Source organism: Cetorhinus maximus, chromosome 14 (assembly GCF_964194155.1).
Source record: "Cetorhinus maximus chromosome 14, sCetMax3.hap1.1, whole genome shotgun sequence".
NCBI lineage: Eukaryota > Metazoa > Chordata > Chondrichthyes > Lamniformes > Cetorhinidae > Cetorhinus > Cetorhinus maximus.
In genome coordinates this window covers 30,573,530-30,591,439 of record NC_135892.1, presented here as the reverse complement: position 1 = coordinate 30,591,439, position 17,910 = coordinate 30,573,530, and the positions used below count along the sequence as shown (strand labels likewise).

At 39.9% G+C, this 17,910-nt stretch overlaps 1 protein-coding gene across 1 annotated transcript in view; it reads left to right on the top strand.

The window, feature by feature from the left end:
* igf2r (insulin-like growth factor 2 receptor) overlaps positions 1 to 17,910 on the top strand; it is a 223,537-nt gene that overhangs the window by 159,277 nt on the left and 46,350 nt on the right. Inside the window, exons 29-33 of the mRNA XM_078556726.1 lie at positions 6,374 to 6,477; positions 6,970 to 7,100; positions 9,075 to 9,274; positions 12,857 to 12,983; positions 13,802 to 13,936. Of these exons, the coding sequence (XP_078412852.1) occupies positions 6,374 to 6,477; positions 6,970 to 7,100; positions 9,075 to 9,274; positions 12,857 to 12,983; positions 13,802 to 13,936 (697 nt within the window). The remainder of the gene's footprint in view (positions 1 to 6,373; positions 6,478 to 6,969; positions 7,101 to 9,074; positions 9,275 to 12,856; positions 12,984 to 13,801; positions 13,937 to 17,910) is intronic.

The window sequence follows — 17,910 nt, the reverse complement described above, 5'->3', positions numbered from 1 at the left end:
TGAGGCAAAAGTGCTACCTCTGATCCAAGACTGGCAGTTGTTGAACAAGTAACTCCAAATAAAGCAAGCTAACCAGACGATCACATTGTCTCAGCAGTGCTGTCCTCTTGTCTAGAGCAGTGTTAGATACAGACTGAGGCTGCATTCAATTCTTCATTCCAGCATGAGTATTTTCATGTCCAACTAATAGTAATTTAGAGCTGTAAGGTCTATGCTCCAATCATCAATGCATTTTTTTTTTAAAAAAGCATGTTCTTGATCATGTGTTTGCTTCACATTCTGTGCTTCCTGCCAAGATTCTGCTTGACCTAAGGAATTCAGGATGAATACTACTAGTCCATGCTGCTGATATAACTTAAATATGCTTACTTTGTACAAATCAAGCCACCTCCTTAGTGTAACTAGCTTTAGAAAGGACCTCACATGGGTCTCTGGGTGTTCATGACTGCTGAAGAAACTGTAGAAATCATAGTGTGGAAGTGACGAGGTCAGGATTTCCATTGTTCTGCTGCATGCTCTGGCAACTCTGGGTCAGTAGGTACTTAACTTTGCATTTGAAATCCTGAACAAAATGCAGCCAAGAGAGGCATCCGTAAATTGACCTCTCAACATGCAAAGCTGACACGCCATGTAACCTCTTTAAATTGGTTTAGAATGTTGTGATGCAATGGTATGTATGTTATTAATGTAAATGTGGGGCTTGGTGTACTGCAAACTGGGGTTAGATTTTATTCCAGCTACAAGGGTCCCCCCCATTGGTTAGAGAACTTCCAAGGGAAAGGCGTGACGCAATTAGGTACCTGTCAGGCATTTAACTGGCCAGTGTTGGGCCTCCCATGGGACTGGTAATGCTACAAGGAGCAGAAGCCCATGTGATTGAGAAGTCTTAGTAGCTTCAAACAAATTAGATAAGAACTACATAGTTGGAAAGAATTTGGGATATACACAGAGGTGCCAGATAGGGGACAACCAAGCTCTATCTCGGATGGATTTGCGGAAAAGGTGCTTCCTGATGAGACTTATAAAGCTAAAGCCAGGCTAGTGGTACGAAAGTTTTGAAGAAAAATTGTGACCCCAGGAAATGAGTTGATTCACCTACAGCAGGAAAAGTTATTCTGATGATCATCTCGGCTCTGTTAGCTACAAATGCTTGGGAATGCAAGTCAACTGAAATTAAAGCTGTCTTTTAGCAGGGGCACCAAATTCAAAGGGAAGTTTTTCTCCTGTCCAACGAAAGAGGTGCCAAATGCAGAAGGGACACTCCAAGCTTGGCATGGGAAGCTAAAAAGATGCGATAAGTTGTAAAAAGTACATTGGCAGTGGAGACACCCGCTCTTTCTTTTTGAAGCGGTGGATATGGCATTCTTCATATCAAAAGATGCTTGCTGAAATTTTAAATTGAAAAGGGTATTCGGGAACTGTACCTTTTGAATATCATACAGACAATAAGTCACTTTGGGGGAAAAATGTTCACTATACAAATTGTGTTAACGAAAAGAGATTGTGAATTGGACATTTCTATACACGTTTTCCTTTTTTATTCTAAGAAGGGAGAATAAGGAGGATTTATTGAATAAAGAAAAATATATTGATTGTGTTATGGAAACGATCCGTCTTTTTCCGATATATATACTCAAGGGTAACTTTCATTTTAAGAACTTGGGAATCTGTTAGGGAAGGGAACACTTAACTGTCAAGGGGTGTTTGAGTGGGTAATTGTAAGTTAACAAGCTAAGTACTTGGTGTATATAAAGGAAAAACAGGTGAGACAATGGGTCTGTGGAGTTTTATGTCTTCAGAATAAAACTCTGGAGAAGCCGAGACTTGATCTCTTTGTTATCAAGCAGCTTTCAGAACATAACAGTATCAGCTATGCAAGAGTAAAGTTCTCCAGGTGCTCGAAATCTGAAATAAGAATGGACTTTTCTGACAACAGGTTATTGACCTGAAACATTAACTCTGCTTCTCTCTCTACAGGTACTTAGTGACCTACTGAGTATTGTCACCATTCTACTTTTATATTAGGTGTACCTGTATCTGAAGAAGAATCCAGTTAGTGCAGATTCTTAGTCATTGCAATTGAGAGTTCAGTATGGTCATGACATCAGGCTAGAAAGCCAAAAGGAATGGAGACTTGAGTTAAAATTCAACGCAGATTGGAATAGAAATTGGGATAATCTCTCAAACTGCTGTGAGAAATGGTAAAATGTCAGTATGGTATGGAGTGCTCTTCAGAGATTGTAGCTGAGGTGCATTGTTAGGGAAGAATAGAGAGAATTTTGTGAGTCAGTGTGCTGCACCTAAACTAGAACTAGGTACCCAAAGTGGAAAGTGCCCTGCTCCACAGTGCTAACAAACACTTGTGTGAAGCATAACATTCACGAGGAAAAGATGTATGAATAAAAATTGGGACAATGGTGTATCTTTTTTATTCTTTCACGGGAATGCTGTTAGGGAGGGAGTTCCAGGATTTTGACCTGGTGACAGTGAAGGAATGGCAATATAGTTCCAAGTCAGGATGGTGTGTGGATTGGACGGGAACTTTGCGGGTGATCGTGTTCCCATGCATCTGCAGCTGCCCTCTTTCTAAGCAGCAGAGGTACTGGTTTTGGAAGGTGTTGTTGAAGGAGTCTTGGTGAGTTGCTGCAATGCATCTTGTAGATGGTACACACTGCTCCCCTGATCTGTCGGTGGTAGAGGGAGTGGTTGCTGAAGGTGGTGGATGGATTGCAATCAAGTGGGCTGCTTTGTCCTGGGTGGTGTCGAGCTTCTTGTGTTGTTGGAGCTGCCTCATCCAGGTAAGGGGAGAGTATTCCATCACACTCCTGACTTCTGTCTTGTAGATAGTGTTCAGACTTTGGAGAGTTAGGAGATGAGCCGCTCTCTGCAGAATTCCCAGCCTCTGATCTGCTCTTGTTGCCAAAGTATTTATATGGCTGGTCCAGTTCAGTTTCTGGTCAGTGGTAACCCCTCCGGATGTTGGTGGGGGATTCAGCGATGCTAATGTCATTGAATGTCAAGGAGAGAAGGTTAGATTCTCATTTTGGAGTGGTCATTGCCCAGCACTTGAATAGTGTGAATGTTATTTGCCACTTATTAGCCCAAGCCTGAATGTTGTCCAGATCTTGCTGCATATGGGAATGGACTGCTTCAGTATCTGAAGTCGCGAATGGTGCTGAACATTGTGTGATCATCATCGAACACCCCCACTTCTGACCTTAGGAGCGAAGATCATCTATGAAGCAGCTGAAGATGGTTAAGCCTAGGGCACTACCCTGAGGAACTCCCTGTAGTGATGTCCTTGGACTGAGATGATTGACCTCCAGCATCACAACCACCTTCCTTTGTGCTAGGTATGAATCTAACCAATGGAGAGTTTTTTCCCCCTGATTCTCATTAACCCTAGTTTTGCCAGGGTTCCTTGATGCCACACTCGGTCAAATTCTGCCTCGATGTTAGTGGCTGTCTCAGCTCAGCTGTGGAGTTCAGCTCTTTCTGTCCATGCTTGGTCTAAGGCTGTAATGAGATTGGGAGCTGAGCGACCCTGGCCCTGTGTGTCAGTGAGCAGGTTATTATTAAGTGCTGCTTGATACCACTGTCAACAACTCCTTCCATTACTTTGCTGATGATAAAGATTAGACTGATGGGGTGGTAAATGGCTAGGTTAGATTTGTCCTGCTTTTTGTTGACAGGACATACCTGGGCAATTCTCCACATTGCCAGGTAAATGCCAGTGTTGTAGCTGTACTGGAACAGCTTGGCTAGGGGTGCAGCTAGTTCTGGAGCCCAAGTCTTTAGTACTATTGCTGGAATGTTGTTAGGACTCATAACCTTTGCAGTATCCAGTGCCGGCAACCATTTCTTGATATCATATGGAATGAATCAAATTGGCTGAAGACTGGTATCTGTGATGCTGGGGACCTCCGGAGGAGACCGAGATGGATCATCTACTGCACTTCTGGCTGAAGATTGTTACAAATGCTTCAGCCTTGTCTTTTGCACTCCCCCATCATTGAGGATGGGGATATATTTGGAGCTGCCTCCTCCTGTGAGTTGTTTAATTGTCCACCACGATTCACCACTGGATGTGGCAGGAATGCAGAGCTTAGATCTGATCTGTTGGTTGTGGGATCACTTAGCCCTGTCTATGGCATGTTTCTTATGCTGTTTGGCATGCAAGTAGTTCTGTGTTGTAGCTTCACCAGGTTGACACTTCATTTTTGAGTATGCTTGCTGCTCCTGGTATGCCCTGTGCACTCTTCATTGAACCAGGGTTGATCCCCTGGTTTGATGGTAATGGTAGGAACAGTTCATGTCCAAATGCAGCATAACCTGGACACTATCCATGCTTGGGCTGACAGTTGCAAGTAACATTCATTCCACACAAGTGCCAGGCAATGACCATCTCCCACAAGAAAGAATCTAACCATCGCCCCTTGACATTCAGTGGTGTACCATTGCTGAATCCCCCACTGTCAACATCCTGGGGATTTCCATTAACCAGAAACTGAACTGGACTAGCCATAAAAATACTGTGGCTACAAGGGCAGGTCAGAGGCTAGGAATCTCGCGGCGAGTAACTCACCACCTGACTCTCCAAAGCCTGTCCACCATTTACAAAGCACAAGTCAGGAGTGTAATGGAATACTTTCCACTTGCCTGGATGAGTGCAGCTCCCACAACACTCAAGAAGCTTGACATCATCCAGGACAAAGCAGTCTGCTTGATTGACACCACATCCGCAAACATTCACTCCCTGCACCACTGACACAAAGTGGCAGCAGTGTGTACCATCTACAAGATAAGCTGCAGGAACTCACCAAGCCTCCTTAGACAGCACCTTCCAAACCCGTGACCACTACCATCTAGAAGGACATGCGCAGACACATGGGAACACCACCACCTGGAAGTCGTTCCCCCTCCCTCCCCAAGCCACTCACCACTCTGACTCAGAAATATATCGCTGTTCCTTCACTGTCGCTGGGTCAAAACTCTGGACTTAAGTGAGAGTCAGTGGAGTGTTAAATAATTCTATTATTTTTCTTACATTTGTCGTTTATGAAATATTTAAAACTAGGACCAAAATGCTGTTAATGCCCCTGCCCCCAACATGATAAAGTGAAAAATATATTAATCAATACGTGCAAATATGATGAATAGCAGAAAAATTGCTATGCAATATTTAGTGGAATAGATATACAGAATAAGAGGCTTTTGGCTAGGATTAAAGAAAGTAAGTCGATTTAGAACATGCTATGATTCAGAGAAATTATCATTTATTTTGTTTTGTGATTTGATATCTGGATTGTTAAGGACCATGGAAGACGAAAGAAATAAAGTCGAGGGAAGGAACATTTTGGGTATTGGGTGGGAAAATAAGATGAAAAGGAAGAATGATGTAGAGCATCTTCATATTAAGTTTTAAACAAAGCAACATCTGGTGAAGTTAGTCCAGAAAAGGAAACCTATCGAGATATGTAGAGAATACAAATAGACTTAAAAATTTTGAGTAAAAAGGAAGCCAGGGTGGAAATATTTGCCCAGAAACAAATTATAGATGTTATAGCAAAGGATATTAAATGCAACACCATAAATAAATTGAAATAATTACATTAGCTTCAAGGTACAGAAGAGAATGAAGAATACGATGAAGGTGAGGCTATTTTGAGAAGGGAAGGAAGTTTAGTTTGACTTGGTAACCTCTTTCAGTTACTAAATATAGTTATGCTGTTGAGCTAAAATATACAGATATATTTAAATAGAGTTCACCTTGTCTAGTCTACATAATGACAGTTAGCAGACTGAGTGTCATGACAACTGAATCCAATCCTCTGAGCCCAATGCCAATAATAATGTCCTTAAAAGTAGTTGAGACTTGATGGCAACATCAGGAATAGGAAATTTGCCTGAGATCAACTAACTTATCGCAGACCAAAGTTCCTTGGACATTTATTCTCCCTGGTTCCATATTGGACCAGATGGTACTACTGAGAGAATTTATTTTTTTCTCCAGTGCCCTTTGTTCCCCCTCATTCAAGTATTTTCCCTTTCTAGTGGCAGGTGTGATTAGGACATGACATAATGGTCTGAGAGCCGATCTCTGTATATCTTTCTTTTATAGTGATAAAACACTACTTGAAGTAACCTATGGCTTGATTCAAATATCAAACAGTTAATGCATTAAATAAGCATTTCAATAAATGCTTTGCACAAAACTCTTCATTTTTAGTGAAATTACCAATGATCTCTTCATTTTTAGTGAAACTACCAGGATAATATGTTTGAAAAACATTATAAAATTGCAAGCTTCGGTTATAATTTGTGCTTAAGACACCGGGATATATGTAAGTTTACATTTTTCCTTCCCTCACAGGGCCAGCCATTGTATTTGAGGGAAACTCCAGACTGCACCTACCTGTTTGAATGGCATACGTCATATGCTTGTCCGCCATTCAAATCCATTGACTGCACATTGAGGTATGTTTGCTTTAATAAATTTCTAGTGAAGTAAATGTTGTTAAAGTGTAATTGCTAAATCAAAATTGATGTATGAATTGAGAACAGAACCAAGTTCGAGTTGCATTATATTGCAATGCTTGGTATGGTAATGGACAATTTAGCAGCAAGCAATGGTTCACCCAAGAGCAAAATGTAATCATGTGCACAATCAGAAGGACAGTTGACTTTACAAAGTTATGGTCATTTTTTTAAGATTTGGAATTTCTTGAATGCAGAGCAATTAATGCACTTGAAACATTTGTGATCCTAACAATGCATTTTTCACACTTACTGTTTCCATTTCTTTACTGATCTTGATTGTACCATGATGTGAATCTTTAAAAGTTTTTAATTGTATTACAGAACTGCTGTTCATTACAGTTAGGGTATCCTTATTGGTAGTTTAGGAAACACAAGCAATAAAAACCAATGCAAGATTACTTAATTTAAAACTCTAATCTTCCCTTTCAGGGATAGTGATGGGAATTCCTATGACCTTACTCCTTTATCACAGTCCCAAAGGAACTGGGAGATCGAACAGCAACCAGGTGGTGCGCAGAAGTATTACATCAACATTTGCAAGTCACTAGTCCCAAAAAATGGTGAGTGCACTCAACAACAGGAGTATGTAACTACATGGCATTTGGTAGAGAACCATTCTTTGGCTGTTGGCATTTACTATTTCATTGAAATTGTAGCATTAAAGGAAAGTGCTAGTGCATTCACCATGACTTGGTCAAAGTTGTGACCAAAGGAATTTCTAAAATTTTCAGACGAGGAGGAGAAAGAAACAAAGTCAAATTCCATAAATTCTGAGTCCCTGTCGTTTCTTTCGAGAACTAATATTAAATTAGCTTAAATGTTCGATTTCCATTATGGGTAATCACTATGACTGGAGCATAAAGGTTAGTTTACTTTGGTTTCAGCAAGATCCGACTTCATATCCTCCTTTGAGATTTGCTATGGCAAATTCTCAAATCTGTTCACTATGCCTGTACCGCAGTAAAATAATTTAGCATGCCATGGGCAAAATGTGCTGGTTGTTTAATAAATGATGTGCAAGTTGGGAAATTAGCCTAACATGGTGGATAGAAGCTGATGAAACTGAGGGGATAACCTTCGTCTTTTGAATTTGGTATTTGAGAGAAATTATTGTAGAAGGGAGAGGGAAGAGGTAAAAGAAGATGGTTGAGGAGGAGCCAGGGCTTGTTTTTGCTTAGTGATTTGGACCCTCCCACCATTTGCATTGGCAACTGGACAACCAGACTAGGACTAACCTAGGATTCTGAGTTGAGGTGCAACAATAGAAATGGAAAACAATGAGGGACTTGGATTCGTTAGAATGGTACCAGGGATGAACGACTTCAGCTATGCTGGAGACACAAGTGAAGTTGGGATTGTTTTATTTTGGAGCAGAGAAAGTGAAGGCGAGATTTGATAGAGATGTTCAAAACAATGAATCGGCTTGATAAAGTAAATAAGGAGGAATTGTTTCCACTAGCAGAAAGCTTCATGACCAGAAGAGACAGATTTAAGCAAAAGAACAAGACGTGAGAATCTATTTATGCAGCTTGTTATTACTTTGAATGTATTGTCTGAAAGGATGGTGCAGCAGATAATAACTTCCAAAAGGGAAATGGTTAAGTATCTGGTGAGAGAATTGCACAGCATGGGGCTGAGCAGGTGACTGGAACTAAATTGGACATCTCTTTCCATCAGCTGCCACAGACACAATGGACTCAACCTGTGCTGTATCATTCCATAATTAGAGGAGTTCTTCCTAGTGTCCTGACCAATAATATCCCTCATCCAACATCACTCGAGCAGATTATATGGTTGCTTATCTCTTTGCTGTTTGTGGAACCTTGCTGTGTGCAAATTTCCTGCTGCATTTCCTACATTGCACTTAAAGTAATTATTTGATTTATAGTGTTTTGGGATGTCCTGAGGTGGTAAAATAAGCTGTATAATTGCAGTGTCTTTCCCTCCTGCCCTTCTTTTCTTTCCCTTCATTTATTTTCCTTTGTTCCTTTTTTCATACCAATTCCACTCAGCCTGTTAAAATGGATTCTACCAAATTGATCCTTACAGGAAGATAAATAACCTATTTATACTGTAAAAATCCCTTTCATTGTGATATCTGGAATGGCATAGCAGATGTTGCTGGGATTTTGAGCTGTGCCTAAACTCTAATGTTTGTGCTGTGTACAATAGTTTAATGGTGAAGCGCTGCATTATTAATTTGGAAATTCAAGTTGTCCAAAATCTGATGGGAATGTGCAATTCTGGAAAACAAATCTATAGGTAACTTCCGCATTTTAAGGAAATATTTGTTTAACATAATTTGGCGAGGATTTGAATAAGAGTTGAGAACTTGTGTCTGAGCTGCATCATGATTGAAAGCTGACTGTTCTTTATGAGAACTCTTTGTTTTTGTCTATGCATAAGGTTAAGCATCACGTGGTTAGAATTCTTGTGCATTGATTTTGTTCTGGTTAGTTTTTATAAAATTACTCAGCGGTTTGCATATTTACTTAATCATTGGTTTGTTTTAACTTGTTTTTCATCTTTTGTAGGCAGCTGGGCCTGTCCCCTGAATGCAGCTGCCTGCCTGAAGAATGGCAACAAATACACAAACCTTGGTGAAGTAGTTTCAGGGCCAAAGTGGGAAGAACACGGTCTGCTTATCCTACAGTATCAAAATGGTGACCTATGTCCTGATGGAAGGCGCAATAAGACCACAATCATACGATTTAAATGTGATAAAGATGCAATTGTAAGTCTTAGTTTGGGAGCAAGATTTTTATTCTGAGTTAGATGAAAATAGGGAATGAAAAACGTGTAGGAAACATTGAATTATAATGTGGAAAGCCTACCTTCAAGCCCTTGTTTTACTTTATTTTTCTTGGGTTCCTTGTGTGATGCTTGAAGCATGTCTGCTTAATTTGTAACTTGACTATTTAATCTGTAACACTCTGTTACTTCTCCTGTCGATGCCTGGGACATATGACCTACATACGAATTAGGAACAGAAGTAGGCCACTCGGCCCCTAAAGCATGCTCTGTCATTCAGTAATTTCATGACTGATGTGATTATAACCTCCTGCCTACCCCTGATAATCTTTCACCCCCTTGTTTATCAAGAATCTGCTATCGTATATACCGTTGTCCTAAGATAACCTTCTGGACGATATAAGAACATAACATAAGAACTAGGAGCAGAAGTAGGCAATTCAGCCCCTCGTGCATTACGATCATGGCTGATCTCATTTTGGCCTCAACTCCAATTTCCTGCCCTTTCCCCATAACCTTTCAACCCATTACTAATTAAAAATCTGTTTGTCTATCTCAAATTTATTCAGCGTCCCGGCGTCCACTGCACCCTGAGGTAGTGAATTCCACAGATTCATGACCCTTTGAGAAAAGTAATTCCTCCTCATCTCTGATTTAAATCTACCACCCCTTAGCCTAAAACTATGGCGCCTCGTTCTAGAATGCCCCACATGGGGAAACAGCCGCTCCACGTCTACTTTGTCCCTATCCCCTTTAGCATCTTGTATACCTCAATTAGATCTCCCCTCATCCTTCTAAACTCTAGTGAGTATAGACCTAAACTGCTCACTTTCTCCTCGTAAGACAAGCCCCGCATCTCTGGAATCAATCTAGTGAACCTCCTCTGAATCGCGTCCAGTGCAACTACATCCTTAAGTAAGGGGACCAAAACTGTGCACAGTACTCCAGGTGCGGTCTCACCAATGCCTTGTACAATTGCAACGACAGTTCCCTATTTTTATACTCTCTTCCTTTAACAGTAAATGCCAAAATTCCATTTGCCTTCCTTATTACCTGCTGTACCTGCATAGTAGCTTTCAGCGATTCATGCACGAGGACACGCAGATCTCCCTCTGCACTGAAGCATTCTGAAGTTTCTCTCCATTTAAATAATAAGTCACCTTTTTATTCTTCCGACCAAAATGGATAACCTCGCACTTATCCACGTTAAACTCCATCTGCCAAATTTTGTCCCATTCACCTAACCTGTCCATATCCATTTGTAAGTTTCTTATTTCTTCATTGCAACTTACTTTCCCACCTATTTTGGTGTCATCTGCAAATTTAACTATAGTACCGTCTATCCCTGAATCTAAGTCATTAATATAGATTGTAAATAGTTGGGGCCCAAGGACCGAACCCTGTGGCATCCCACTAGTTACAGCTTGCCATCCAGAAAAAGACCCATTTATCCCGACTCTCTGCTTTCTGTTGGTTAGCCAATCCTCTATCCAAGCTAATATATTACCCCTAACTCCAAGTGATCTTATCATGTGTATTAATCTTTTGTGTGGGACCTTATCAAAGGCCTTCTGGAAGTCCAGATATACCACATCTACAAGATCTCCATTATCCACTTTGCTTGTCACATCTTCAAAGAACTCTAGCAAATTAGTCAAACACGATTTACTCTTCATAAAACCATGCTGACTCTGATGGATTGCATGTTGACTTTCCAAATGCCCCATTACTACTTCCTTAATAATGGATTCCAACAATTTCCCAACGACACCAGTTAAACTAACTGGTCTATAGTTTCCTACTTTCTGCCTCACCCCTTTTTGAATAAGGGCGTTATATTAGCATTTTTCCAATCCAATGGAACTGTTCCAAAATCCAGGGAATTTTAGAATATTATAGCTAATGCATCCACTATCTCCACTGCCACTTCCTGGGATGTAGGCCATCAGGTCCTGGGGATTTGTCACCCTTTAATCCAATAGTTTGCTCAGTACTTTTTCTCTAGTGATGGTGATTGTTCTAAGTTCCTCCTTCGCTATATCCTTTGCACTACCTGTTAGTATTGGGGTGGTTCTAGTGTCCTCCACCGTGAAAACTGAGGCAAAATATTGATTAAGCGTCACTGCCATATGAATGCATGTCTCTGGGAATGCACAACTGGTGTGCTCTGCACATCCACCTAGGTTGAATATCGTACGAGAAGGTAACTGAGATATTGTTTAGTTCTGTAAATTATTTTTAGCTGGTAGATTATTAGTGAAAGGACCTCTTTAGTCTACACCTCACCAGCCAATCTCGCTGAAATTTTGAGCGTTAAATGGTATGTGCAATACCTAATCCAGCTTTGTAGGACTGTTAGCTCCCTTATTTTTAGTGTAAATTGATCTGTATTTGTTCTCTGGGTGTAGATGATGCTGGGCAAAATGACATTGCCCATTCTTAATTTCCCTGAGTTTTGGTCAGCCTTCCCCTTGAGCTGCTGATATTGTTGTGGGGTTGATACTCCCACAAGGCCATTGAGTTCCAGGATATTGATTTGGTGATAAAGAAGGGCTAGCAATGTGTCCAATTCAGAATTATGAGACACTTGGGAATGTGTTCCCACAGTATTGCTGTTCCTGTCGTCCTTGTGTAAGACACCATAAGAAAGAGAGGTGCTGTCAAAGTAACTTTTGAGCTGTTGCATTTCGTCCTGCAGATCTCACCTCCTGTAGCTGCATTGAGGTGGAATGGCAGAGGCTCACTTACTGAAGCTCAATGTATTAGGCAGAGCATGTGCATTGCTGACTAAAATGAGTCTTTCAGAAGATAAATCCCACTATCCAAGAGTAATGGATTATGCGTTTCTCCATGATCCTCTGCGCACACTGCTCCTATACTCCGCTGTGCAGGTGTACAGCAAAGATCAAGGACATTTAAAGAAGAATGTTGGAGAGAAATGCAAAGCAAATCTCCTGATCACTTTTATGCGATATTCAGGTCTGTAGGTCTAATATGGCATGGAAAGTGGAAAGGTGATCAAATATAAACCTGTATAAACTACTTGTAATGGACTAATAATGCAGTGCAGTTTTGTTTCATATATACAAGAATATGAAAGAAGTGAACATATGTGAGCCTGAGTCTGGTGGCCACTGAAGTATAAAATTGCCCTGAGGTGCAGAGCTTTTCATAGAAGGGTCAGACATGTAGATGGTGAAGAAGTTAAATGCATTAACTGTAGCCAGATATTTCTGTCCAGGATAACTGGTTACTGACTTTATTTTTGTATAAAGATGTATAGGATTTGTTTAGTTCAAGTAAATTTTGTCCAGGATAGGTAGAATGTGCTGTAACCTGGGATGCACTGAACTGGAACAGAATCTTGCCTCAAAAAATAATTGGCTTGTGCTCTGACAGTAAACCCACTAAGTGCACTTAAATGTCAAATGTATGGGTGCTAATTGGGAAGTTTTGTCACTTATTTTGGCAAAACTAGTGTAAAAAGAACTTTGGTCAGCAAATGCTTATTGGCATTGTAAGATAATACGAATGTGCATTTTAAAAGTAATCTATCTTTCTGTAGAACACACAGCCAGATTTGATCACTGCTATTCAAGATTGTGAGTATACGTTTTTGTGGTTTACGGCTGTCGCTTGCCCAGTGACCAAGATTGTACACAATGATTGTGTTGTGACTAACCCAGTTACAGGTCAGTAATATGCATTTTGTGGCAACATCACTTTTGAAACGGCCAAATAGTGACGACATTTGATGAAATTTACTGTAAATCTTGAAGCAGTAAGCTCCACATTGAACTCTTGTCAACAATTAGACTAATTACAAAACGTTATCTGACATGGAAATGTAATAAGAAGCCCAGAAAGCAACAAGTGGTAAAATGAAAACAGATTGTTGACTGGAAACCTAACCTGTCTTCACAAAATCTATAATGAAACTAACTTGCTCCTAGATAGCACCCAGGATAAATCAAAATAACGTGCATAATCCTAAGCAAGAATAGCAACAGCTGGAAACATTGGGGTCAGTTTGCATCTGTGGAGAGAACATGAGATGAACTGATGTTTTGTGTGCACAGCTTTCACCAGAACTTGATCCACAACTGAAATGTTACCTCAAGTTCTTACCACAGATGCTGACTTATCAACTGGGTATTTCCTGAATTACCTGTTTTTTTGTTTCTGGTTTTCAGTATCTGCAGCATTTTGGCTCTTCTAAAGAAGAGTATTACCTCACTTTTAATGCTTAATCAGATACAGCAAATATTCAAAGATTGCAGCGTTTGTTAACTTCAACTTGTGTTTTATGTGAAAAATGTTTTCTTTAAGGATAAATTTATAGCTTTGTGTTCCACAATGGCATTGTCTTGCATAGAAATTCTTTTACTTTTTTATGAGCTGATATATTTTGTTCTCACGTTAAAATATTGTGCTTCACTTATCCAACTGAAGATTTGTTCCAAATTTACCTGCAGATGATGTTTCTAATTCTGCGTATTTATCTATCCAGGCCATTTATTTGACCTAAACTCACTACAAATCAATCAAGGCTACATTGTATATGACCGTAAAGTCAGAGGAAATTTTGTTCGCCTTAACGTTTGCAATAAGGTGCAAAACACAGGATGTTTAGGAGATGATGTTGGTATGTATTGAAGGGGTACCTAAATTATATTGCTTATATTGATTTCAAAATTCTCAATCTTATCTTTAAATCCCTTCATGGCCTTGCCCCTCCTATCTATGTAATCTCCTTCAACCCCACTACACCCCCCTCCCCCCACGAGATATCTGTATTCCTCTAATTCTGGCCTTTTGAGCACCCCCAAGCATAGTTGCTCCACTATTGGTGGCCATTCTTTCAGTTGCTTAGGCCCCAAACTCTGGCATTTCCTCCCTACACCTCAGTCTCTCAACCCCTCATTTAAGACATTCCTTAAAAACTACCTCTTTGACCAAGATTTTCTTCATCTGACCTGATATCTCCTTAAGTGGCCCAGTGCCATATTTTGTTTTATAATGCTCCTGTGAAGTGCCTTGGGATGTTTCATGACATTAAAGACATATATAAATATAATTTGTTGTTTATATATCAATTTGCACCCTGTGTTGCAGTATTTCTGGAGTGAAGCCCATTGTATGCTTCTATGGTAGCGGGGCTGTGTTTTTCGTTTGATCAAATTTATTTAAGATGGTTGTGTTCAGATTAACTAAATTCCAATTAGCCCATGTATAAATTAGGATTCATTCTACTGAGCCTTTACCAAGTATTCTGTTTAGTTCTCTACCTAATTAAATGGAGAATGATGCCAAAGAATGCAGGTTTTACATAATCAAAGGAAAGTAACGCTTTAATAGTTGGGGGAGGGGGGTGTGGGGGAAGGTGATAAAAGTATTTTTAATTCAAAGTGCTCCCCTTAGAAATTTAAGGAAATTATTTTGAATATCTTTTACTGGAGTGGTCTAATTCAGCCAAAGATCACCCCTCTCTCCTAAGCAAGATCATAAAATTATATAGCACAGAAGTAGGCTAGTTGGCACACTGTACCTTTGCTGTTCTTTCGTAGAGCTATCCAATTATTGCCACTCGCTTGCATTTTCCCTGTAGCACAGTAAAATGTGTTCCTTCAAGTACTTATCCAATTCAATTTTGAAAGTTGCTATTGAATTTGCTTTCACTACTCTGTCAAGCAGTACATTCCAGATCGCAGCAACTCGTAACATAAAAAAATGTTCCCTCATGCCATATTTGGCTCTGTTGCCTATCAGAAATTTTTACCCTCTTGTAACCAACCCTTCTGTCACTGGAAACAATTTTTCCTTATTTGCTCTTAAATTATTTATTATATATAATAATAATATATATATATATATTTATTATTATATATTTATATATAAAATAAATTTATTTAATAATTTAAATTAAATTATAAGATTATTCCCTAACCTTCTCTGTCCTAAGAGAACAACTGCAGATTCTCTAGTGTCTCCACATAACTTAAGCCCTACATTCCTGGCACCCTCTCTAAGGCCTTGACTTCCTTCCTAAAGTGGGTCCAGAGTTGGCCACAATAGTCCAGCTGAGGCCTAGGCAGGGTTTCATATTTAAAAAAAAATGGCATGACTTCCCTACTTTTGTACTCAATGCTCCTACTAATAAAGCCAAGGGTCCAGTATCCTTTGTACCCCCTCCCCCCCTGCGCCCAGAAACTTGTCCTGCCGCCCTCAAAAATAGGTAAAGGAATAGACCAATTGGATCCTTGAGCCTATTCAGCCTTTTAATGAGAGAGCTGATCTGTGACCCAACTCCATAGGCTTTCACCTTGTACGCCTTAATACCTTGATTAACAAAATCTATCAATCTCCGATTCACAATTAGTAATTGACCTAGAGTCCATTGCTGTTTATGGAAGAGAGTTACAATTACCTTCTACCCTTAGTGTGTTGAGGTGTTTCCTTAATTTCAATCCTGAAATAGCTGGCTCTAATATTTAGACTATGTTCACTAGTCCTTGTCTCCCCCAACAGTGGAAATGGTTTCCATCTACTCCATCTGTTCCTCTCAATATCTTAATCTTTGATCAGACCCCCTCTAAACTTTCTAAATTCCTCGCTCCTTGTTTTAATTTAATTTGGAATCCATGTATAATTCAGGTAAATTTACTCTGCACTGCCTCCCAGGCCAATGTATCTTTCCTAAAGTGTGGCGCACAGAACTGCTCACAATCCTGCAGATGTTTCCTAACCAGGGCATGCTAGAACTGAAGTTACCCCCCCTTGTATTCTCGACCTCTAGCTGTAAAGGCCAACAATCTATTAGCCTTTTTCATTAATTTCTGTTTGTGATATTTTAATGCTCTATATATCAGGAAGCCCAAGTGTCTTTCTAGTTTTATCATTCAAAGAACCCTGTGTTATCCTTTTAAGGTCCAAAGTTGATGACATCACATTGCCACAGTTTTGCCCATTTACATCTATCAAAATCTCTAATTTTATGCTTCCATTTACACTGCCGTCTATCTTTGTGTTATTGGCAAATATTGATATGTGGCTTTCTATCCCATCATCTAAGTTGTTAAGGCACGCTGTGAATAGTTGAGGCCCCCATACAGATCCTTGTAGAACACCACTAATTGCACCCTGCCAATTAGAATACCTGTGCATTATATCAAATTGTCTTCTCATCCAATTTCTTAACCAGGTCAATAATTCGCCTTCAATTCCATAAGTTCCAACTTTAACGGCCTTTTAGCTATTTAGCTAGGGATTTTTAGTTGTTCCTGGGTGCCTACTACATTTGAGTTTTGTCTTAAGCAAACTAAAATTATGCCCGACATACCCACATTCAGGTGATTAATATATGTCAGAAGAGCAGTGGTTTAAATACCTATATCCTGGCCCTGGAGAATATTTCCCTTCATCTGGAAAAGCAACTATTCTCCCCTACTGTTTTCTGTCCTTTAGCCGATTACCAAGCTGCCACTGGCCTTGTAATCCCACAGACTTCAATTTTGCTTAAAAATCTGTTGTTTGCTATTGTGCTGCTGATAATTGTGTAGAGAAGTTCGATCCAATTATACATTTATTCCCCAAACCCCATTTTAGAGAGCACACCCATCATATATGTGTGTAATATTCTGTTGAAAGTCTTCTCCTGGCCCAAGCTGGTGATGCAGGTATCCATCCTCCTGTCCTGCACCTGGCACTCACTTGACTGATGGTGATGTGGAATAGTGCACTGAACAGTGCAAGCATTTTCCGTACATTTAATATAGTGAATATTGCAGAATGAAGGCAGTTAACATATTTGGGAATGTTTTTAAAGATCAGATGTTCTAATTGAAAAGTAATAATGTCACAACCGGGATGGGAGGAGTGCACAAATTATCAAGCCCCACTACTCGAAGGCCTTATGATTAATTTAAGTGTTTAATTTTCTCACCGAAATCGCCAATTGTATACCTATACCTATAGTACCCAGAAGAAAAGAGACTCTGACCAGGCTTTTTTCAAAAAATTCGATTAATTTGTTTTAAAACAAAACTGCTCTTAACAATTGCAAATACTGGTTAACACAACTGTAATCGGGAAGTATAACTATCTATCTCTTTCTAAAGAATTCCCCCAGCGCACGTGCGTGCACACACAAAGGACAAACGGTATCTCTGCAGAGGTGGGCCTTATAAAATAAAGGATAAAGCCTGCAGGGTCTTGGCGCTGTTGACCTGGAGTTCCCTGGTGTGAAAATGGGCCGCTGGTCCTGGTGGACATGTGGAAGTTCTCACCAACTGGTTGCAGCTTTGCAGGTCCAGTTGCAGACTAGTTACACTCAGATGAGGGTTCTCTGGCTACAGGTTGATAGCCCCACAATTTTAGGCAAGGTAGAGAGGGAGCCAATTAAGGGTAGTCTTCCTTTCTCAGCTTGTTCCCCAACAAAACTGCCTTCATATCAAACAGGTTCACTATTTAAATTTTTTCCTCTCAGCTATGTGATTTCCAGCAATTATCAGCCTTTTCAGTCTTTTTTCCATAAATTAAAGTGATTGCAGTTCAAAACAAACAACCAGTTCTTCCTCAAGTACCATAAAGGTCAGGTGATTTCTTGGAAGAGGCCTGCTT